Raw genomic sequence first — 25,861 nt, forward strand, 5'->3', positions numbered from 1 at the left:
CGATATTGTCGGGGGTGCCGCGGTTGGCCGGGGCAAGAGGGCTTGAGCTCCCTCTTGCCCCAATGTTGTCGGGGGGGGGGGGAGGGGTCGCGGTTCGACATGGCAGAAGGGCTTGGGCACCCTCCTGCCTGGATTGTTGTGGGGGGGGGGGGATTCCCTAACCGGTGTTGTTTTTGACAGACACCTGTTACAGAATCCAGCTTTTAGGCGAAGACCTGGCTCCTCCTTCACCTAAAAGCCCTTCTGTTGGACGTTTGGGGCTTAGGTGTTTTTTTGTTTCATTATGGCTAAAAAGTGTAGACGTCGTGTGGGTATACTTTTAGACGTAGTGGTGATTGGGCGTTTAGGCAGAGGAAGGCCATAATCAAAACAAGGACGTTTGGTTTGGTTATGGACACTTTCCCTGCTTCTGCTTTGAACGTTTAAGGACTTAGGCCAAAAAGGGACTTGACGTTTTTTTTGATTATGCCCCTCTATGTATTTTAATCCATCTTCTTTCCAAACAAATGAAAATGATTCAAATAATACTTTGGTACGGTGAACATTGAGCGGAAGAACTTCAGATTTACTCCCCCCCCTCCGCCCGCTCGCTGCCATCGTACCTGGTGGTTCAGCAAATCTCCAGGCCAGTGGTGCCACAGGCCAGAAGCACAGAGATCAGGAGCAAGCCCTCTGTGCTCCTTCATGGTCCCGCGCCGATCTCCGAATGTCTGCAGTCAGCTCTCACTGGACTCGCAAGAACTGACTGCAGCCATTCAGAGATTGGTGCGGGCCCTGGCAGGAGCGCAGAGGACTTGCTCCTGATCTCTGCGCTTCTGTCTTATGCACCGCTGGATGGGAAAGATGAGAGCCATCTAAGGAGGGAGGAATTTAAAAAGGTACCGAGGGGGTATAATTAAAGGTACGGGGGGCGGGAGAGGAATGATTTAAGGTACTGGGAGGCACATGGCTGTATGAGGGGATGATTTAAGGTACTGGGGCATGGGGGGTATGGGTGATGATTTAAGGTACCGGGAGGCACGTGGGGGGATGATTTAAGGTACTGGGGGCACATGGTTGTATGGGGGATGATTTAAGGTACTGGGGGGCACGTGGGTGTATGGGGGATGATTAAGGTGCATGGGGGTATGGGGGGATGTTTTAAGGTACTGGGGAGCACGTGGGGATATGAGGGAGGATTTAGGGTACTGGGGGTGTGGGGCCTGCCTGCCACGAGGCCTGCCTGCCTGTCACTAGGCCACTAGGCCTGCCTGCCACTAGGCCTGCCTGCTCTGTGCCCTGTCCCGGCCTACCACTAGACTACCAGAGGGGGCAGAGGGGGGACAGGATACAGAGCCTGGCAGGGAGGGGGGCAGGGGGCAGATCGTGGCGGGGAGAATTTGGTTCAGAATAGTTTTTTTCTCGTTTTCCTCCTCTAAATCTAGGGTGTGTCTTATGGTCAGGTGCGTCTTATGGAGCGAAAAATATGGTAACTGGAGGTTTGATTGGAAGTTTTGAATTCATAAGCCCTTTTGTGAGCTGGGAAATAGAGAATGACACGGAGACAAATTTGTCCCCATCCCTGCAGGAACTCAATTTCCCTGTCCCTGTGAGTTTTGTAGCTGTCGCTGTCCCTGCTCCATTCTTGTAAGCTCTGCCTTAACCGCACAAGCCTTGAACACTTATGATTTTAAAGTGTTTGAGGCTTATGCAGATGAGGACTGAGCTTGCAGGAATGGGGCAGGGACAGGAAAAGAACTCACCGGGAAGGAATGGAAAAATGAATTCCCACGAGGATGGGGAAAAATTTGTCCCTATGTCATTCTCTACTGGGAAACCAAGGGAGGTGTAGGTAGAGGTTTGTTGTTTAAAGGTACATGAAAGCACTGAGATGAACACAAACTGAAGTGGTTTTGAGGCCAATGTCAGACAAATGGATAAGGTAATCCAGCAATGATGACAGAGGGAATGTGGTTACAGCTAACTATTGTAGGTGACACCAGAGTAAAACGTGCTCACTTGAAGTGGTAGCATCACTGTATGTAGGGTTTCCTAGATGCATCTATGATGGCTGACACTGTAGCCAAGAGATGAAAGTCATCTACATTCAGGGAGACAAGAACCAGGCTGTGAAATGTAGCAAATATAGATTGGGATGCAGAAGGGATCATTTGTTCTGTTTTAATAGAGTTGGAAAGATTTGCAGAGGAATTGGCTCCTTGACACGGAGTTGAATAAGAAAGAAAAACCATGGTTGTCTCGACCACCATGGAGCTATGAGGATCATGGTGGCTGGTTCTTGTCTGAGTTTAAGAGTGTCTTCCCTATTAGAAAAATTGGAGGGAAATGCATAGAGGAATTTGTCTGTCCAGCCTAGAAGAAACAAATCTGACTCCATGAGGAATGAGGAATAATCAGGAATAAGACCTGCATGAAAATGTAGGCAAAGGAAGGGCATAGATCAAGAAGGTGAGGAGAGTACAGACGGGAGCAGAACTGTGGAAGTTTGTGATTGTTGGGAGATGCAAACAGATCTATCTGTTGTGACCCCGTCAAGAAGATTCAATGCAATGTACTCGAACTGAGTGACCACTCGTGAGACTGAAAGAATCTGCTTAATTTGTCTGCTAGAATATTTTATTTACACGCAAGATACACTGCTTTGAGGAAGTTGTGGCGTGATATCACCCAAGACCATATCTGTAGAGCTTTTTGGCAGAAAGGGTGAGAACCTGTGCCTCCCTGCTTGTTTATGTAGTACATGGCTACCTGATTGTCTGTTCTGATCAAAATCACTTGGTTCACATGAACCACTTGAATGGTATGAAGGACATGGTGAATGGCTCTGAGCTCCAAGAGTTTGAAATAGAGGGATCTTTCCTGTAGACTCCATGAATCCTGAGTGTGAAGGCCGTCCAAATGAGCTGCCCATGCATACATGGATGCATCCATTGTTAGTATCTTCTGATGCGGAGAAACATGTTTTTTTTTTTGTTTTGCTTTTTATAATTTCTTTATTCATTTTTTCATATTACAACAAGTGTATCAGAAAAATTTATATGATCTTATAAATACACACTTGATTTACCTTCATGACCACTTTAAGTACAACATATCATATTTATATACATATTTTATAATGTTCTAAATAATATGTAATTCATTTAATATGTATGACCAATATAAATAAAATAAACCCCCCTCCCAATCCCTCCCTACCTATTTCAGAAAATCTAACCTAATCCTTTAAAATTTATTAATTAATTCATACATATTGTGAGATAAATAAAATAATACCCACCCAAATCCCCATTTAACAAATATCTTATTATGGGAAAATGTTATTAATCATTACAAAAATCTGCTAATGGCCTCCAAATCTTCTGAAATTTACCAAAGTAACCTTTCTGTGTTGCTATTGTGCGCTCCATTTTATATATATGGCATACCGAATTCCACCAAAAGTTATAACTTAATCATGTAATAGGAGACCTTTGAACAGGTTTGTTGGCTGCAACCACTACTGAAGAGATTGACGGAATGGAGAGGTAACCTGGAGATGTTGTGTGAGAGTGGGTCTGTAACCTGCAACCACTGAGAGGCTAGAGTCCATTGAGCAGCTCTGATATGTAGTCATGCAAACGGGGTTACATGAACCATGGAGGCCATGTAACCTAACAGTCACATTAGCTGTCAAGCTGTGATGGTTTGTAGAACAGGGATCTGTTTGCAAAAGTGAAGTAGAGTGTCTAGTCTTTGCAGAGGGAGATAATCACAAGTCTGAATGAGGCCCTATGACTTCCAAAGTCTGTATAGGTTGGAAATAGGACTTTTAGTAATTGACTGCAAACCTCAGAAGTTCTAAGAAACATATTGTTGAGTTTGTGGCTGACTGAACTGCTTGAGGGGATGACACTTTGTGACAAACCCAGGTCCATTTCGGGTCTTACCCACAATAAACCCGAATCCATTCCTGGTTTTGTCCCAGTGAGCAGGAATGTGCACAAGCCACCTAGGTGCAGGAGAGCGGATCAGGTGACTGACCAATTAATTAATCAGGCTGACTCTAGCTCTGACTGGGAAATAGAAATAGCAGAAACAGGGCAGGATGTGTGAAAGTTTCACTCTAGGCAAACCTCATCCTGACACTGTTAAATATCTCAGGAAATTTGAACAGCCAGTTAAAACCAGGGCTAGAAAGTATCCCGTTTGTGAAAGCAGGAAGCAAGTCAGTGGGTGGAAAACCCTTCCCCCACAGTCTCAGAAGGGGAGTGGTTTTCCACCAGATATAATGAGCCTGCTGAGAACAGAGAGGGGGAAGCAGCCAAGGGAGCCAAACTCACGAGGCACCTGGGAGAGGAATACCCAGGAGGGTATGAAGCTGGAGAGAGCCCGACTCTCTCAGACTAGCCCATGCTAGAGGCAGATGATGCAGCTCATATCAGGGAGCCTTGGGAGCAGCCAGAGGAAGAAGCAATGGATACCCAGGCAAGCCAGGCATGCACTGAAACTCAGCCATTGCCTATGGAAATATAGTGAGTTTAAACCTGGATGTTTTCTCATGCTGTTCATTCCTCTGTGCTGCTAGGGAATCTGAAAGTTTAGAAACTTCAGTTTTAAAACTCTCCCTGAAAGCTTAAATGCAGAAGTTTTCTTTAAAGCCCTGAATTATATAACGTGGTATGAGGGTTTGTATTTCCTGGCTGATTGCCAAGCTGAGCCAGCACGTTGTTTTCTCTCAGCTGTGGCTAATCCCAAGTGCAGTATTGCAGAGAAGGGAAACGTACATGTGCTATTGAAGACTTGTGATATATCAATGATTTTTGGAACATATAAATGAACTGTTTGAATAAAAGAATATTGATTTAAAACACTGTTGCTATGGTGAAGAGAACTGAGACCCATAAGCTTGCAAGCCCAGAAGCAGGGACTGTTGGTAATTACAGTGTTATTCGAGTTTTGTTTTTGGAACCTTTATGAGTTTGATGTCATGTGCTATGACTGCATACTGCACTGCAAGGCCGATGCCTGAATGCTTTTGAATTATGTTACCATTACTGAAATAAAGCTATTTTTGGTTTTTCACATTCTGACTGAAACCTGTATTCCTTGCATGCATGCCTAAAGTAAGACCTGGAGGATCCCTTAGTAGCAAGGGACACGTGGGACGGGTGTTTTGGTCATTTTCTTAGGGCTTGCAACATCGGCAAGAACCCGGGGTGTGACATTTTTTATCAACCAGTCATCCAGATAAGGAAACACATGAAATCCGTAAGAGCGAGTTTTGCAGCCACTACAACTAAACACTTTATGAACACTCTGGGTGCTGACGCTAGGCCAAAAGGCAGTACCTGTATTGGAGGTGATGCTGACTTATTCAAAAGCGCAGGTATTGCCTGTGAGCTTGAAGGGGGATGTGTATGTATGCTTCTATGAGATCTAGACAGCAAAGTCAGCCATTCTTTTCTAGGAGGGGGATATAAGGTTCCTAGTGAGAGCATGTAGAACTTTTTCTTGACTAAGTATTTGTTGAAAGCTCAGAGGTTGAGTATTGGTCATAGACCTCCTATGTTCTTTGGTATGAGGAAGTACTTGGAGTAGAATCCCTGGCCTTTCTGCTAAAGAGGTAGTAGTTTGATTGCATAGAGTAGCAGAAGGGATGAGAGTTTCTTGAAGGAGAAGAGCCTGCTAGGAATTGAAAGAGTACTCTATTGGTGGTTGGTTTGGAGGGATTTCTCGTAAGTATAGAGCATACCCTTCTTTTACCACAAATAAAACCCAAGTATCAGTGGTGATTAGAGTGCAGCATTGGTAGTAGTGGGTTAGTTGGCCTTCGATGGGCTAGGAAGGAGGTTGCAAAATGGTGGCCAGGCTCTCTAGAACAGCATGGGCCTTTAGAAGGAAAGAAGGAGAGTTTCTCTGTGAGTACTTACTGATGCTGATAACTGAATTTTAAGTCTTTTGTTGGGCAATTTGAAGGAGGATGAGGTCATTTGAGGATTTAACCCTTCCAGACTATTTGCAGAATCCACAAGTCTGAGGTTACATGGGGTTACCTTGCCATCTTGGTTCCCCTCTAGGTGGAAGGTCTTGATACTACATGTTTGATATGAGGGAATTCTGAGATTGGGGTTTCTTTTAATAGATGCGCTCCCAAGAGAGGTGATGGAGAGGAAAACGTTGAAAGAGTTCAAAGAAGCGTGGGATGAACACAGAGGATCTAGAATCAGAAAATAATAGTAAATATTGAAGAACTAAGGTCAGTACTGGGCAGACTTGCACAGTATGTGTCTGTATATGGCATTTTGGTTGAGGATGAGCTGGGGAGGGCTTCAATGGCTGGGAGGGTGTAGATCTAAACTAAATTAAACTAAACCTTAAGTTTGTATACCGCATCATCTCTACAATCATAGAGCTTGGCACAGTTTACAGGGAATGGTATAGAGAAGGAAATCCAATGAGGGTTACAGGACAGTATAGAGAAAGTTTAGAGGGACTTAGTATAACAAAGAGGAGGAAATATTACATTTTTGAGAATAGCCAAGTTTTCAGATGTTTTCAGAAAAGTTGGAGGGCTAGAGTGAGCTTTGACGGAGACTTCAGCAGTTGGAACCCAAGCACAGTACTGGGTAGAGCTTTTGATTCTTACCCAGAAATAGCTAAGAAGAAAAAATTTAAAAAATTTAAATCGAATCAGGTTGGGCAGACTGGATGGACCATTTGGGTCTTTATCTGCCGTCATTTACTATGTTACTATGTTATTTGTTTTCTATCCCATTCTCCCCCACAAGCTCAGAACAGGCTACAGGGTAACATACATAGTATAAGACAAATGATTTACAATTTGATATGTTTATAGTACAGTGTTTTCAACTTGGTGAGACCAAGAACTTTGATCAAGTCATAGAGATCTCTGATCAAGTCACAGAGGTATTTTTGGTTTAGATGGTATGGGTTTCTCTCATTAGCTGCACCACTGATATTGTAAACTGGATCTACAACATCTTCCTCATTTTCTGACTTGCTGCTCTCTTCTGAAGATAGCTGCTTTTTTTCTGGGGGTGTGGATATGTGGAGCTCAGGGCAATGAGGTACAGGGGCAATGAATGAGGGAATGTCTGGATCCATGACAGCAGAAGCATGCTTGCCAGTTCAATGTTTGGAAGAGACCATCCTTGTAGAAGTTGAAGTTGCTTTAGTGGTCAGTGGGTTCCTGCCAAATTCTTAGGATAGAAAACTTCATGGCTCTGTTTCTGAACAATCCTGTAGAAGAGAAAAATGAAATTGTGGTAATGAAAACAATAAATTTATTTCACCTATGACTAATGTGTATGAGGTTCTCGCAATATATTTCAAATATAATTTCAAATATTGAAAATTTTAAAATTTAAATAATTTTAAAAATTAAACATTCTAAGAAATTTTATAGCAGAAAATTCTGCTATCCTAGTGAGAAACAAAATTGTCTTACCTTCCAGAGTTTTTGGGCAGTGCTTGCATATGAAGTGAGATGCTCAAAGTTTGCCTTGATCCCCAACAAACATGCTAAAATATGCCTTGAAGGAATTGCTCATCTTAGCAGATGCTTCTATGGAGTACTTTTCCCCTCCTGTCTTGATAAATTGGCCACATACATAGCAAAATGCATCTGCCTTATGTTTGCAGCCTCTGGATGCCATCTAATGCAGATATGTTACCACTTAGGCAGCTGCAAATGAACTGAGCTGGTGGGCATAAGATCTCTATAGTTTTACAGTATTACTATTCATATTAATGGAAAGTTCTAGAAAGTTCTTTATGCATTTATATTTTAAATGTAATTTTTTTAATTATAACCACTTTAATATTTAATTTACAGAAGGCAGAATATCAAGTATTTATAAATAAATTAATAAATCATATTTACTTATATTTCTGTAACACCTCATACTCTGTAACAGGCAAGCCAAAAAGTTGTTCACCAGATGAGTAAGTGACATATTTTCTCCAAAGATCATCAAACTGGGTCTGCAAGGAAAATAAAATATTTATTATTACAAGCATAAAGAATATAAACTGTGTTATTCTGACTTGAAGCATGATAACACATTTTTGCGCTATGTTATTCCTAGCCATAAAAACTAGAAATTAAAGACAAAAAACCCCACTGAAAAATCAAAAATGATAAACAACAAAAATGTTTAAAAAAGTTTAAAAAGATTTGGGGGCCATTGACGATTTATTCTGGTGATCAGACATCTTAAACACCTAAATATTGGACAAGATAAGAGGGGGTGGGATTATGAAGGATAATAATTGATAATTGTTATTTATTAGTATATGGGTGGGAGGGGTGGGCTTCTTATATAATTATTTATTTGGAATATTACAAATAAGAATGTCAAGTGAATAATTAAGATATTTATGAATGATTGTTGTACACTTGTAATTTTTTTTTTTTTTTTGTAAATAATTTTTATTCTTTTTAAATTCTTACATCAAGTGAAATACATGTATTACATTCAATTATGAAGAAACACTTGAAATTATCAATAAATGTTCTTACATTGTAAATTAAAGAAACCCTTTATCAAAATTTTATATCATATTATTATTACAATATTTTTCCCTTCCCTACCCCCTCTATATGTTCTATACATGTGTTATGATATCTGATCAGTAGAATAATTTGTCAATGGTCCCCATATTTTATTAAATTTTTTAATATAACCTTGTTGTAATGCCATTACTTTTTCCATTTTATATATATGACAAATTGAATTCCACCAGAAAGTGTAATTTAATTTAGTGTAATCTTTCCAATTCTGAGTAATTTGCTGAATGGCGACCCCTGTTAGAATTAATAAAAGTTTATTATTGTTAGCTGATATCGGACTCTGTGTTCTCATTGTTGTTCCAAATAATATTGTATCATATGATAGTCCAACATGATTTTCTAATAATTTATTAATTTGGGGCCAAATTAATTTCCAAAAGGAATTAATACAGGGACAAAAGAATAATAAATGATCTAATGTCCCCACTTCTATCTTACAATGCCAGCATCTATTAGATCTACTACTATCTAATTTCTGTAATCTTGTAGGGGTCCATAAAACTCTATGTAATAAAAACATCCATGTTTGACTCATAGATGCTGACCTTGTAGTATGTATTCTCCAGGACCAAAATTTTTGCCATTGAGATGCAGAAATTGTCTGTCCTATCTCAATACTCCAAATGTCCCTAAGTCCTGTTCTCTTTTTTTTGTTTGAAAATTCATATATAATCTTATACCATTTTGCAGCTTGGTGTCCTAGAAAATCTGCTTGAAAACAAAGGATTGGCAAACTATATTGATTATTAAGATTCTTCCATTCAGGGAACCCTTCCTGAATAGCCTGCTTCAATTGCATCCATTTAAAATATTGTGTTTTTTCTAATCCAAATTTTTGTTGCAATTGTGAAAAACTAAGCAGTGATCCATTTATTATTACATCTTTTAAAGTACGTATACCTGCTATTATCCATTGTTTCCATACTATTTTAAATCCACCAATTTTGATCCTGGAGTTTACCCAAATAGATTGATTTAAAGATTTAGCCAATGGATTTGTTGATAAATTGCTTATAAATCTTAATGTTTTCCATGTATCTATTAGAATTCTATGATCTTTATAACTCCTGGGCATTGTTATACTAATGAAATGTTCTGGATGTAAAGGGAACATGAGGCGCCATTCTAAATATAACCAATCAGGTACATTTTCCATGAGATCTGGGAGGATCCAATACATACCCTGTCTTAAAATATAGGCTTGATGGTACCTATAGAAATTTGGAAAATTTACCCCTCCCTCCTTAATTGTTTTTTGTAATGATGCTAAAGCGATTCTGGGTCTTTTCCCAAACCAAACAAATTTTGTTAGTATACTGTTTAACTTTTTATAAAATGACCCCTGAAAAAATATTGGGATCATACTCATTTGATAACAAACCACAGGTAAAATCATCATTTTAATTGTATGAACTCTTCCCCACCAAGAAAGATGTAAAGGATTCCATTGCTCGCACATTTCTGTTATTTTCTTTAATAAAAGTTTTTCATTCTCTTTTACTGTGTCATCAATTGTATTTTTTATAAGAATACCTAAATATTTTAGTCCTTCCTCTTTCCATTTAAATGAACATGAATCAAATAATCCTTTGGTACAATGGATATTAATTGGAAGAACTTCAGATTTTTCCCAATTGATTTTATATCCAGAAAACTTTCCAAACTTTTCTATTAAGTTAAGTAGATCTGGAATGGTGTCTTCTGGTTCTCTTAAATATAATAAAATATCATCTGCATACGCAGATAATTTAAATTCCCAATTAGAAAATGTGATTCCCTTTATTCCCTTAGTTTGATTTATTGCAATTAATAAGGGTTCCAGAACGATATCAAAAAGTAAGGGAGATAAAGGACAACCTTGTCTAACTCCCCTTAGCAAGTTAAATTTATCAGATAAGTTATTGTTTATATTTAATCTTGCTCCAGGGGAGCTATATAATGTTTGAATCATTTTAATAAAACCAGGTCCTACACCAAACCATTCTAGAGCTTGATACATAAACTTCCATTCTACTCTATCAAATGCTTTTTCTGCATCTAATGATATTAGAAAAGCTGGATCATTCAAATTTTTTGCTAAATTTAAAGAATGAAATGCTAATCTAGTGTTATGTGAAGAGTGTCTTTTAGCAACAAATCCTGTTTGATGTACATCAATGATAAAAGGAAGAGCTTTTGCTAGCCTTATAGCTAGCACTTTAGCAATTAATTTAGCATCTACATTCATCAAAGATATAGGCCTATAGTTTGTTATCAATGTCGGATCCCTGTTTGGTTTTGGCAAGACAATTATAACAGAATCAGCCATAGTTCCTGATATATTTCCATTATTCATTTGATATTGGTATAAATTTAATAGATAAGGTAATAAAGTATTTTGAAATGTTTTATAATATTCAACAGTATATCCATCTCCACCTGGAGCGGATCCAACTCTAAGAGCCTTCAATGCTGATTCTATTTCTTTTAAAGATATATGTTCTTCTAAGCTTCTTTTTATATGATCCGGAACATTTGGTCCAATAAATGAATTTAAAAACTCTAAACCATCTTGTTCTTTATTTTCATAAGTATTAGAAGTATATAAATCCTTATAAAAATCAAGAAATTGTTTTATAATTTCTTCAATGTTGGTGTGTGTATTGCCCTGCTTATCTTTAATTGCAATTATTTTAGTTTTTCTTTTTTTTGCTTTAATAAAATTTGCTAACAATCTTCCAGCCTTATTTGAATTTCCATAATACTGTACTTGTCTATAGAACATATCTTTTCTTACAAATTGAGAAGAAATCTCATTATATTTAACTTTTGTTTTTAATAATTTCTGTAATGTATCATGTTCCCATTTTATAATTAATTTATGTTCTAGTAATTTAATTTCTTGCTCCAATTCTATAAATTGTTTTTTAAGTTGTTTTTTCTTATATGCGGAATATGATATAATATTTCCTCTCATTGTTGCTTTATAAGCATCCCATAAAATTTCAATATTTATGTTGTCTGAATTATTAATTTGAAAAAATTCATCCATTTTTACTTTAATATCTTCTATAAAGTTCATGTCTGCAAGCAAAGCATTATCAAATCTCCAAATTGGTTTAGAAAAAACTGATATATCATCCTGCAGATCAACCCACACACCAGCATGATCTGAAATAATTATAGGATCAATAATTGCTTTTATCACTCTTTGTGCAATATTATTAGAAACAAATATATAATCAATTCTTGAAAAGGATTTATGGACCTGAGAACAAAAAGAATATTCCTGATCATTAAAATGAAGGATACGCCATATATCAACTAAATCACAAGATTGTATCAAATTGTCTAATCCTAATGATTTCATAATTTTACTTGGTTTTTTATCCAAAATAGGATCCATTACAGCATTGAAATCTCCAGCTACTATTAAATTAGAAGCAGCCAGTGGTAGTAATATCTGTTGAATATTTTTGAAAAACTCCATTTGATTTGAATTAGGAGCATATAAATTAAATAAATCCAGGGTTGTATTTCTCAGATTCATTTTAATATGTACCCATCTTCCTAGTGGATCAAATTTTATTAATTTGAAATCTGCTATGAATTTCTTATTTATGAGAATAGCTACTCCCGCTTTTTTACCAATAGCAGGTGCAAAAAAACATTTGGACACCCAACCCCCTATTAGTTTATTAGATTCAAGTCCTGTCAGATGGGTCTCTTGTATGAAATATATGTCAGCGTTTTGCTTATGAAGAAAATTCAGTATTCTCTTTCTTTTGATTGGATGGTTAAGACCATTGACATTAAGAGAATAAATTTTAAGAGCCATCTAAATTAATAAGTAATGTTTGAATTAGAACTCTATAATAAAAGTTTAGATCAGACATCCACACATGTTTAATATTTATTCCTTTTCTTATTATCAATTCCTTACTTATATCTAATTCCATTCCCCTTTTCCCATCCCCCTCCCATCCCTCCCCAATTAACAAAAGTTGTGTACACTTGGCCTCACGCATATCAAGATCAGCAATAACACACTCCAAGAAGACCTTAAAACTTTCAATATTCAATTTAAGTCATCTGAATATTAAAATTATATTAAAATGTAAGTAATAATTCATATATTTTAGTAATCATGAATTAACTAAATAAATTTCATATATTTCTTAATATATCAAAATTTTTATATTCAATATTATTAAATCTTTAATATCTTTTTATTATTATATATATATTTCTTTTTTTTTTTTTCCCCTGTTAAATATAAATTGTTTATTGTAAAAACAAATAAATATATATTGTTTATCTTTACTTGCAGCTTTGTCTCTGGTTTTACAGCCTTTTTAATGTGTTTCTTTGCACCCAGTAGTGCAAGCCGATGGTTAGAGTCCAAGCAAAGATCTTTGATTTATGCCTCAATTGAATCTGCGACCAAAATTAGCTGCTTGGTTTTGGCAGAAACTGAAAGCATTAATGAAATCACAGACAGATATTGTTTATCTTTACTTATATTCTAAAACTTTAAAACGTTTTTTTTTTTTCCCTGTTTTTTTTTTTTTTTTCATCTTTTACTTTATCATCGTGATATTATTAATATGGGAGTATAATGTTATGTGAAAAGTGATTCCACGAGCAAAGATTCCTCCCCCCTACGAGAGATCACCACGAAACCACACACCAGCTATTATGTATTTTTCTCTTTTTGTCTATCTCTCTTCCTCTCTCTTCTCTTTTCTTTACTGTCCTTATCTTCTTTCTTCTTTTTTTCCCTTGAAGGAGAACAGTTTAAATAGGTCTTTACAAGTTTCCCTTTTCTTGTAGTTCAAGTTCTAATATCCTTTTCCTTCTTTTTCTTCTTGTATTTTATGGAGTAAGTTCATATTATGTTCCGGTGTATGTAGAAAAAATCCATTTCCTGTTTCCTTTTCGCACAGACTTTCGGGATTCTGAGTTTTTAAGTTTTAAAACTTTTGAGAGAGAGTAGAGGGAAAACAAATCCAACAAACCTTTTCTTATTTGCGGTGTGTAATTCCGCAGCAACCCCCCCCAGAAGAGAGAAATCCCACACGAAGAACCACTCCCCTCATTCATTTTTTTTTTCCCCCCCATATTTCATCATTCTATTTTATCAGAAATCAATTTGCAGAATAGTCTTTTAAATATAATTAAATATTTTTTATATTAAATCGTTCAATTTCCTGTCTATTTTCTTTCTTTTCATATCATATATTATAACATCTATTTTGTTAACTCTCTATTATATAAATTGTATTTAAGCCTTTTAATAAATTTCATTTGCATTTTAGAATGTTTATTACATTCTAGTTCTACTGTAAGAGAGATGTTAGAAAAGAATACATTTGAAGCTAATCTAAGTATTCTAAATCGTTGTATTTTAAAACACAGAAAATTTTTTGAAAATGAATAAAGATTTAAAAAAAAAAAATAATGTGGGGAAATAACTATTACCAAAGATCATAATTAATTAATTAATTAATACTGAAAAGAGTGGTAAGGCTGAGCTTTCATTCAAAATATAAAACTCATTTGTGGTGAGACCTCAGAAATTCATTCCCCAGCTCACTATAGGGCAGCCTAAGCTGATCCATTCGGGAGATTAATTTATCAGTCACCGGTGAATCACCACCTCCAACCTTAATGCTAAATCTTATCATGTTAAAACAATAAATATTGTACATATTATAAATATTCTGTAAACATTGTAAGTATGGAACTTAGCTTTGTACAGCAATGAAACTTCACAATTGTGATCTCAATGGGGTCCATTTTGCCCATGGCTTCATCAGGAGATCAAGAAAAATAAATATAACTGAACATGTTCCAACCACATTTAACATCCAGTGATCAATTGGCAGAAAGCTTAATTTGACCCGTGTCACTATGAAATCATCCTCATTAGGACTTGTGCTCCATGAAGACTACGGGAACTTCTGTCCTGTAATGGCATCGGCATGAAAAAAACGTCATGGCAAAACTAAAGCTAAGTTTCATGCTGACGCCATTACAGGGCAGAAGTTCCCGTGTGGAGCACAAGTCCTAGTGAGGATGATTGCATCTTCAGTTATAGTTATTTTTCTTGATCTCCTGACGAAGCCATGGGCGAAATGGGCCCCATTGAGATCACGATTGTGAAGTTTCATTGCTGTTCAAAGCTAAGTTAGACACTTATAATGTTTACAGAATATTTATAATATTTACAATATTTATTATTTTAACATGTCGGAGGGGGGGTTGCCATGTCGGAGGTGGGGTCGCTGGGGCCAGGAGGGCTTGGGCTCCCTCCTGGCCTGCTTGTACTCGGCGGGGGGGGGGGGGGGGCACGATCACCGGGACAAGAGGGCTTGGGCTCCCTCTTGCCCCGATGTTGTCGGGGAGGCCGCAGTTCAACGGGGCAAGAGGGCTTGAGCTCCCTCTTGCCCTGATGTTGTCGGGGGGGGGCCGAGGTTCGACGGGGCAAGAGGGCTTGGGCTCCCTCTTGCCCCGATGTTGTCGGCGGGGGGGTGATGTATTGCGGCAGGTGAGATTGGGCATCTCTCCTGCCGCAATGGTTGTAGTGGGTAGGTTGCCGAGCCGCTGAACTGATCGTGCCAGCGGCCAACCAATCCAAAGTTGAATGATGCAAGCAAAAGGAAGAATACTGCAGAATAGATGTTCATGATTCCAGATTTATTGAATCACACAGTAAATTGTAGTACTCTGTATAATCAACTGCATCCTCATAGTTTGAAGAGTTAAAAAAAAAAAAAGATACGGACCCAACATGGACTATGTTTCAACTCTATCATCTGCCTCAGGAGTCCTAAGATGGAACATACATTTCTTATTATAGGAGTAAAGTGTGAGATTGAAAATTGTGAGCAAGAATGAATTTGGGTGAGACAGTGCGACGTGTGTTCCATGTGAAGAGATAGTGAATATAAGTGAGACAGTTTAACGTGTGTTGCATGTAAAAGTGACAACTAAAATTCTGCCAATGTATGATAATACGGACCTGTGAATGTGAAGTGATAAAAACATATGTGAAGTGATAAAAACATATATAAAGTGCGATGCATTGCAAATATGATTAAAGTGCACATGTGCAAATGGATGCTCATGAAGGTGGAACAATTAGTGATAATAGAAACTGATGGAAATAAAAATGCTTAAGAATGAACAGATCTTTGGGTGTAACTGAAAGAACATACCTAAGGATGGATAAAATGAAAGATAAGCCTAGAAAGTAAAAAATAAGAATCAGGAATTTTAAAAAAATCAATAATCATAATTATATGCCATTCTGTAAAAAACAAAAATAAGTAAAGAAACAACTTAAAATCATAAATAGTATCAAACAATTTTTAATCAGTAATTAATCACATATCAAAGCTGTACTTATTAGATCACGTAAGCTATAAATTAGAGATGAAGGACAAATGACTAACCCTTGAAGGTAAATTTTAAAACAAAAAAAGAAAAAAGATTAAAGGACAAGATTAAATATGAGATCTAAATGAATTACCACATAGTCAAAAACAATGAGCAATGAAATCTTTAAAAGTGATTTTTTTTTTTTTGGTTTATAAATCTTTATTCATTTTCTTATGTTACAACAAGTGTTCCAAATAATCTCATTAGAAGCTTGAATATACACACTTGATTAACTCATATATTAACATCAAATTTAACATTTCTTTAGAAAATTAATATTATATAAAGTTATAATATTATGTAAGAAATCTAAATTTATATAATTGTTATTGAATATAATAATCCCTTACCCCTCCTTCCCTCCCAATCAATAATACATAAAATCAACTTTATTGTGAAATCATTCAAATAATAATATAGTATGTAATAATCATAAATAAAATCCCACCCCATTCCCCTCTATTCAATTATCTTATCATGGGAAAAGTTAATCATTCATTACAGAAATCTGTTAATGGTCTCCAGACTTTTTTCAAATTTTATTCATGGGAAAATTTATCATTCTTTCCAAAAATCTGTTAATGGTCCCCATATTTTTTGAAATTTATTCATATATCCTTTATGTGTTGCAATAACGAGTTCCATTTTGTATATGTGGCATACCGAATTCCACCAGAACATATAATTCAATCTATCATATTGTTTCCAATTGAATGTGATTTGTTGTATTGCTATTCCAGTTAAAATAAATAAAAGTTTGTTATTACTTGATGAAATTTGATTTCTTGCTCTCATGGTTGTTCCAAATAATATAGTATCATATGTCAAGACTACCGGATTTTCTAACATTCTGTTAATTTGGGGCCAAATTGATTTCCAGAATGATAAGATAAATGGACAAAAGAATAAAAGATGATCTAATGTCCCAACTTCAATATGACAGTGCCAGCATCTATTAGATCTTGAACTATCTATTTTTTGTAAACGAACCGGGGTCTAAAAAGCTCTATGTAAAAGAAAAAACCATGTTTGTCTCATAGATGCTGACACCGTACATTTTAGCCTCCAAGACCAAAGTCGTGGCCATTGAGATGCACTAATTTGGTGCTTTATCTCAATGCTCCAAATGTCTCTAAGACCATTTTTTGGTTTTTTATTTATATATCCGGATATTATTTTATACCACTGTGCGGCTTTATGTCCTATTGAGTCCATCTGGAAACATAAGAATTCCAAACTGTGATTTTTAGCAAGATCTTTCCATTCAGGGAACCCTTCCTGAATAGATTGTTTTAATTGCAACCATTTAAAATATTGTGTTTTATTAAGACCAAATTTGTGTTGCAATTGTGAAAATTCCAGCAACTTATCATTTTTTATTACATCATCCAAAATACGAATGCCTGCTATCATCCAATGTTTCCAGATGACTTTAAAACCGCCAATCTTGATCTTGGGGTTTAGCCATATCGTTTGAGTAGTTGATTTACTAATTGGAATTTGAGTTAGATTACTTATGTATCTTATAGTTTTCCAGGTATCCATAAATATTTTATGATCTTTGTATAACCTTGGCATTTTGATACTAATTACGTGACTAAGACGTAATGGAAACATAAGCCTCCATTCTAGCCAGAACCAGTCTGGAATATTATCAGTGGGCTCTGGGAGGATCCAATACATACCATGACACGCGGTGCCGAAGAGAGAGAAGGGAAGCAGGAAGCAGAGGAGACAGGCAGCGTTGGTGCCGGGCACCGAAGCAAGCAGGAGGAGGAAGACAGTAGGCTCGGGGTAGCGGCGAGAGTTCGCTCCGCCCCCCCCAAGCGTCACAGGCAGCGCCGGACTCCCCCTTGAAAAGGGGAGGAGCCAGCGCGGCACACGCGGTGCCGAAGAGAGAGAAGGGAAGCAGGAAGCAGAGGAGACAGGCAGCGTTGGTGCCGGGCACCGAAGCAAGCAGGAGGAGGAAGACAGTAGGCTCGGGGTAGCGGCGAGAGTTCGCTCCGCCCCCCCCAAGCGTCACAGGCAGCGCCGGACTCCCCCTTGAAAAGGGGAGGAGCCAGCGCGGCACACGCGGTGCCGAAGAGAGAGAAGGGAAGCAGGAAGCAGAGGAGACAGGCAGCGTTGGTGCCGGGCACCGAAGCAAGCAGGAGGAGGAAGACAGTAGGCTCGGGGTAGCGGCGAGAGTTCGCTCCGCCCCCCCCAAGCGTCACAGGCAGCGCCGGACTCCCCCTTGAAAAGGGGAGGAGCCAGCGCGGCACACGCGGTGCCGAAGAGAGAGAAGGGAAGCAGGAAGCAGAGGAGACAGGCAGCGTTGGTGCCGGGCACCGAAGCAAGCAGGAGGAGGAAGACAGTAGGCTCGGGGTAGCGGCGAGAGTTCGCTCCGCCCCCCCCAAGCGTCACAGGCAGCGCCGGACTCCCCCTTGAAAAGGGGAGGAGCCAACGGCGCCCAGCCGTTCGGCGCGCGGCGAAGGCGTGCGGTAAAGGCGCTCGCCTTAGCGAGAGCGCCTTTGCGAAGGGCCTTGCAAGGGACGAGCGCTACTCTCAAGAACACCAGAGGAGAACAGACCGGTAAGGAACCGACAACCACAGAAGGTAAGGAAGAGACAGACACAAAAGAAACCAACCCGCACATACAATCAAGGTGAGGTAGAGCAGAGACAGCACACACGAGAGAGACAACAAGGCAAGCAACACAAGGAAGCAGCAGGCAAGGGACACAAGCACACAAAGGCACAGGCACTGTAACACAAACAGACTCACTCAAATAGGAAGCTTGCAGTCAGGAAGTCAGAAGGTAAGGGGGAGGTAGGATCAGTAGGAAAAAGAGCAGCAGTAGGTCACAACAAATCACTCAGACAACCCACGAGTGAAGCACGAAATGGAAGCCCAAGGAAGTCAGAAGATGAGCTTTCCTGTCTTCTGCATCGACTGCAATATGTATGACTACCTCCCTTCGGGGATCCAGGCATACATTTGCGATCGATGCATGGAGATGGATAGCTTGAAATGTCAGGTAAGACTATTGGAGGGAACAGTGATGGAACTCGAAGACAGAATCCGAGCACAAGGGAAGATTCTAGTGGAGTACAGCCCAAACGACGAGGTCAAGGATCTAGAAACGTTCATAGAGGAAGCCCATCAGCACCACGTAGAGATCCCAGGGCTGGAAAACTGTACTCAGGAAACACATGTGAGGAGAGAAGACATCCATGCAAACACAGAAGAAAACAAAGACGAGATAGGAGACAACCGCACAACAGGAGGAATAGTGAGAGCACAGGAAGATGTCCCCCCACCCAAAAAACAGGAAACAATTTCAAGAGTATCATTGGAGGAAGATGACTGGCCCTACTCCAAGGACGTGGACCTACGCCCCCCAAGGAACTCCCGAATAAAGAAGATGGGGATCATCGTAGGCGACTCCATTATACGACACGTGGACAGCCACACCGCAGGAGGAAGAGAGGACAGAGTCGTCACCTGTCTGCCTGGAGCAAGAGTAAAGGATGTGACCAGCAGGATCTCCAGGATCATAGATGGCGCACGGGGAGTGGACACCGCTGTGCTTATCCACGTGGGAACAAATGATGTGAGCGGGCGGAAGTATGACAGGGAAGAGATGAAGGGCCAGCTCCGCTCACTCGGAAGACAATTGAAGATCAGGGAGGTGAAGGTGGCCTTCTCTGAAATCCTCCCTGTACCAAGAGCAGATGGAAAGAGACAAGGGGAATTGCAAGTGATCAACGCCTGGATGAGACGATGGTGCGAAGACGAAGGCTTCGACTTCGTGCGCAACTGGACGGCGTTCTGGGGAAAAAGCAAGTACTACAGAAGGGATGGACTACACCTCAACAAGGAAGGAGCAAGAGTTTTGGCAGGCAACATGAAGAAAGCAATAGAGAAGGCTTTAAACTGAAGGACAGGGGAAAGCCGACAGTCGACAACCGGTCGATGGCACGGACAACAGGATGCCCCGACGTAGGAACAAAGGACCACTACTCATACACAAGAGAGGTCGACCTCACAGCCAACAAAGGAGAACAAGCAGGAAAGGACAACTCAGACACAGGAGGGGATGACCACACAGCAAACATGGGAGATAACACAGGAGCAGTAAAGGATACCGTAAATGAAACTGTAAGGACAGCCAAGAGTAGAAGGTCCAAAAAGGTAACACGAAGGGAACTTAGATGTATGTATACAAATGCTAGAAGTCTAGGAAACAAAATGGGAGAACTAGAGACGATAGCAAGACATGAGAACATGGATATCATTGGCATAACAGAAACATGGTGGAATGAAGAAAACAAATGGGACACAGTACTACAGGGATACAAACTATATAGAAGAGATCGAGAAGGGCAGAAAGGTGGAGGTATTGCCCTATATGTTAAGGAAGAAATAGATTCTGTTGGAATGAGTACAACAGACAGGAAAGAGAAGCTGGAGTCCCTCTGGATCAAAATTCCTGGTCGCAATGGCGCAGATATAAAAATTGGCCTTTACTATCGTCCCCCAGGACAGGCGGAAGTCACTGACTCAGAAATGATGGAGGAAATCAAACAAGTATGCAAGACAGGCAATGTAGTTATATTGGGAGACTTCAATTTCCCAGGAATAGACTGGAAACTAGGAGCCTCCAACTGCGGCAAGGAGGCCAAGTTCCTGGAGGTGCTAGGGGATTGCTTCCTGGAGCAAATGGTAAAAGAGCCGACAAGAGGCGACGCCACCTTGGACTTGGTCCTAAATGGTCTCACTGGACCGATAACAGAAGTAGAAGTCATGGTTCCACTGGGAACGAGTGATCACAATGTAATCAACTTTAAACTTGACATCGGGAAAGGGAAACATGTCAAAACCTTAACCACCACCTTAAACTTTAAAAAGGGTAAATACGATTGCATGAGAGCCATGGTAACAAAACGACTCGAGAAGATGGTGGACAAACTTGAAACAGTAGATCAGGCATGGTGCCTATTGAAAAATACTATTGCAGAAGCACAAGATCTCTACATTCCGAGGATTTCCAAAGATCGGAGAACTAAAGGCAAAAGAGAACCAGCATGGCTTACCATACAGGTGAAGGAAGCCATAAAGGTAAAGAAGGACTCTTTCAAAAAATGGAAATGCACGAAGACAACCGAAGCCTGGAACAAACATAAAGATGAACAGAAGAAATGTCACAAGGCGGTGAGGGAAGCAAAACAGGACTATGAGGAAAAAATAGCCCGGGAGGCCAAAAACTTCAAGCCCTTCTTTAGATACGTGAAAGGGAAAAAACCTGCAAAAGAGGCAGTGGGACCCCTGGACGACAAGGGAAGAAAAGGGTACATCAAAGAAGATAAACAAATCGCAGACAAACTAAATTCCTTCTTTGCGTCCGTTTTTACGAAGGAGGACACCTCAACAATACCTGAAGCGGAGAAAGTGTTTGCAGGAGAAATAGAAGACAGCCTCACCACAGTTGAAGTGGACTTAGCCCAGATATACTATCAGATCGACAAACTTAAAAGTGACAAATCACCTGGACCGGATGAAATTCACCCGAGAGTCTTGAAGGAATTGAAGATTGAAATTGGAGAGTTATTGCAAAAACTTGCAAACCTGTCAATCAGAACTGGTCAGATACCAGACGACTGGAGGAAAGCGAACGTCACGCCAATTTTCAAAAAAGGATCGAGAGGAGAACCGGGCAACTATAGACCTGTGAGTCTTACGTCTGTCCCCGGCAAGATGATTGAATCACTGATCAAGGATAGCATAGTTCAGCACTTGGACACACACGACTTGATGAAACCCAGTCAACATGGATTCAGGAAAGGGAAATCGTGTCTGACGAATTTACTCCAATTCTTTGAGACCGTGAACGAGCAAATTGATAGTGGAAAGCCGGTGGACATAATATACTTGGACTTCCAGAAAGCATTTGACAAAGTTCCACACGAAAGACTTCTCAGGAAGCTACAAAGCCATGGCATAGAGGGAGATATACAAAGATGGATAGGCAAATGGCTGGAAAACCGAAAGCAGAGAGTGGGCATAAATGGGAAGTTCTCCGACTGGGAGAGAGTGACTAGTGGTGTGCCCCAGGGCTCGGTACTTGGGCCGATCCTTTTTAATATTTATATCAATGACCTGGAAAACGGAACATCCAGTGAGATCATCAAGTTTGCAGACGACACAAAACTCTGCCGGGCAATCAGATCGCAGGAGGACAGTGAGGAACTCCAGAGCGATTTGTGTCGGTTAGAAAAATGGGCGGAGAAATGGCAGATGAAGTTCAACGTGGAGAAATGCAAGGTAATGCATTTAGGCAGTAAAAATAAGGAATACGAGTACAGAATGTCAGGTGCAACTCTGGGGAAAAGTGAACAAGAAAGAGATCTGGGTGTACTGATAGATAGGACCCTGAAGCCGTCGGCACAATGCGTGGCAGCGGCAAATAAGGCAAATAGAATGTTGGGCATGATAAAGAAAGGAATCTCGAGTAGATCGGAGAAAGTTATAATGCCGCTTTATAGGGCAATGGTCAGACCCCACTTGGAATACTGCGTCCAACATTGGTCTCCCTACCTAAAGAAGGATATAAAACTGCTGGAGAGGGTGCAGAGACGAGCAACTAAACTAGTGAAGGGTATGGAGAAACTGGAATATGAGGATCGACTTAAAACACTGGGATTGTTCTCCCTTGAGAAAAGGAGACTGCGTGGGGATATGATCGAGACCTTCAAAATACTGAAAGGAATTGACAAAATAGAGCAGAGAAGATTATTTACAATGTCCAATTTGACACGGACAAGAGGACATGAAATGAAGCTAAGGGGGGGCAAGTTCAGGACTAATGTCAGGAAGTTCTGCTTCACACAGAGAGTGGTTGACATCTGGAATACTCTCCCAGGGGAGATTATTGCGGAATCGACAGTCCTAGGTTTCAAAAGCAAACTAGATGCATATCTCCTTGAGATAGGCATATAAAGATATGGTTGGCTATAAAATAAGCCAGGTGAATACCTAGCAGGGCCTCCGCGTGTGCGGATCGCCGGACTTGATGGACCGAAGGTCTGATCCGGAGATGGCGCTTCTTATGTTCTTATGTTCTTATGTTCTTATGACGTAAAATATAGGCTTGATGATACCTATAAAAGTTGGGAAAATTTACCCCTCCCTCCTTAATTGGTTTTTGCAAAGACACTAGAGCAATTCTTGGTTTTTTATCAATCCATATAAATTTTGTCAAAATCCTATTTAATTTTGTATAAAAAGATTCTTGAAAGAAAACTGGTATCATTCCCATTTGGTAGCAAACTACAGGCAAAATCATCATTTTAACGGTTTGTACTCTTCCCCACCAAGATAAATGTAAAGGATTCCATTGCTCACACATTTCTGTCACTTTTTGTAATAAACATTTTTCATTAATTTTCATTGTTTCATCTATTGTTTTTGTAATCAAAATTCCAAGATATTTAATAGACTCTTCCTTCCAAACAAAAGAGAATGTATCAAATAAACCCTTTGTACAATGTACATTTAGGGGAAGGACCTCTGATTTATTCCAGTTAATTTTATATCCAGGATATAAAATTAAAAGTGATTTTAAAACCAAAATTAATTTGAAAACTTGAGTCGTGAACCGAACTAATAAATAATCAAACGACTAAGAGAAATAAATGGAATCGCCTTGTAATTAAAAATGTAAGAGTTATAATAAGTTGTATAAGGAAGGGAGCTAGTTGGGATGAAAAAGCAGAGTGAACTGCTAACTGTGACTTAAAGGGCAAAGCTGTAACTGAAGCGAAACAAAAAAAATCGGGTGTACTTACTTGAAAGGCATGTGAGCAAAGTCGGAACACTAACAAACGCAGGAAGAAAAAGTGAAAGACACCGCAGGACCATAAATAAAATGGCACTATGGGATGACGTCAACGGCCCATGTTGGGAAAAGCAAAGAAAGGGTGCCAGGACCAGACAAAGTGGAACAAGAATGAGAACTTGCGGCAGCCAATCAGCTAGCGGCTCTGCACGGGCAGAAGCGAAGGAAGGTTGCTCCTGCCGCGGTTCACCACTGGACCACCAGGGACTTAACAGGTACTCGGACGGGACGGGAGGAAGATAAAAGTTGTTTACAGTCGGCCAGGGCAGGAGATGGAAGGGATCTCTCCTGCCCTGGTCCACCACTGTACCATCAGGAATTTAAAAGGTATGTGTGTGTGTGGGGGGGGGGGGGAGTGGCAGGAGAGAGATAAAAATTGTTAAACTTGGCTGGGGTAAGAGACAGGAGGAATCGCTCCTGTCCCCCCCCCCCCCATCACTGGGCCACCAGGATTTAAGGCAGGCCCGGCAAAGTCCTGCAATTGGTTCAGGAGGGGTGGCGGGTTAGCACTGACCCGAATATAAAAAGAGACCCTATTTTGTGGACTTTTTGGGCCCAAAAATCTTGGTTTATATTCGAGTATATATGGTATATGAATTTTCTAAAACAAATTATTTACTTGCCTGAAATATCTGTAGTCTAGTGCTAGCTTCTTGAGGTGGTATTCCTGGAACCATGGGCCCATCCTTAAAAGATCAAAACAAAATATATGATGAAGTATGAATATTTATACATAAAAATCACAAAAAGCCCCATTTTATCTAGAATGTAGATTTTGGAATTGAGATGTCTAGGTCAGGACATGCTCACTTCCAGTGCTGTAGCAAGGAGGGAGTGGGGGCAGTCTGCCATTGGATCTTTGTGCACCTCTCCATGGCTACCAGTCCATCCAACCTGATGTCACTTCTTTGTTCTGGAGCAGAGCCAGCAACTGTAGAAAGGTGCACGAAAGTCCCACAATGGCTGCATTTAAGTCTACTGCCATTGCTGATGCTTCAGGAAAGCAGCAGTAGAAGCAGTTGAGAGGGGAGGGGAGGGGAAGAGGACAAGAAAGAGAGAGAGAAGGGGGGCAGGATGCTGGATGGAATTGGGAGAGAAAGAAAGAAAAGGGCAGATGTGCAGAAAGGAGAGAGAAAGGGGAACAGATGCTGAATGGAAGTGAGGAAAGAAAGGGGGCAGACACTGGATGGGAGAAAGAGGGAAAGACACTGGATAGAAGGGGATAGAGAAAGAGGGTACATGCTGGATGGAAGGAAGGGATAAAGAAAAAAGGGCACATGTTGAAGGGGGGAAGAGAATACGAGAGTGAGATAGCAGAGGGGGTCACAAGTTTATTAAAAATTTGATTTAACGCTTATCAAATTCTAAGAGTTTTACAATAATAAAATGGGGGAAACGAACAACAATTAACTTAACATGACGTAAATAAATTTACACTAAGAACAAAAGGAAGGAGGGGAGAATTACAATATTTATAAGAAAAGTAGACATAAAGGGAAAACACAATAGGTTACCAATGGAGGCTAGAGTCCTGTTCAAATCTGTCTTTATCTGTTTTAAACAAAAAATAAAGCAGAGAGCTGCAACCAATGAACAACGGGATTCAAAAGTAAATCTCAAAGATAAAAAAAAGAAATCCCTAAAGAGTATATACCACTGAAAAATACTATAATATCAGAGCAATGTACTCAAATTACAAAGTTAGAAATATTGTACATATTTATTAATTTAAAATTTGCAAAATATCACAAAATTTTCATAGAATAGCATACACAGAACACCATACAAACACTACAAACAGACCAGACAAAGATAACAACATATAACAAGCACTATCAATCCAAGCTGGAAAAGACCACACAAAAAACCATACAATGATATATAAATATAGCTGTGTTCATAAGTTCATAGATCACTTAGCTTGAAAGTTCAAAGTCTTCCTACTCTTTTACTAATTACTACTCTTTTAGAAAACTAGTAAAAACGCA

General features: G+C 39.5%; 1 protein-coding gene across 1 annotated transcript in view; it reads right to left on the reverse strand.

Annotated features, from left to right (window-relative positions):
- Nucleotides 1-25,861, reverse strand: part of DNAH8 (dynein axonemal heavy chain 8) — a 1,666,792-nt gene that overhangs the window by 661,226 nt on the left and 979,705 nt on the right. The window contains 2 exon segments of the mRNA XM_033937418.1: nucleotides 7,886-7,980; nucleotides 24,482-24,559. Of these exon segments, the coding sequence (XP_033793309.1) occupies nucleotides 7,886-7,980; nucleotides 24,482-24,559 (173 nt within the window).

Source organism: Geotrypetes seraphini, chromosome 3 (genome assembly GCF_902459505.1).
Source record: "Geotrypetes seraphini chromosome 3, aGeoSer1.1, whole genome shotgun sequence".
NCBI classification, from domain to species: domain Eukaryota; kingdom Metazoa; phylum Chordata; class Amphibia; order Gymnophiona; family Dermophiidae; genus Geotrypetes; species Geotrypetes seraphini.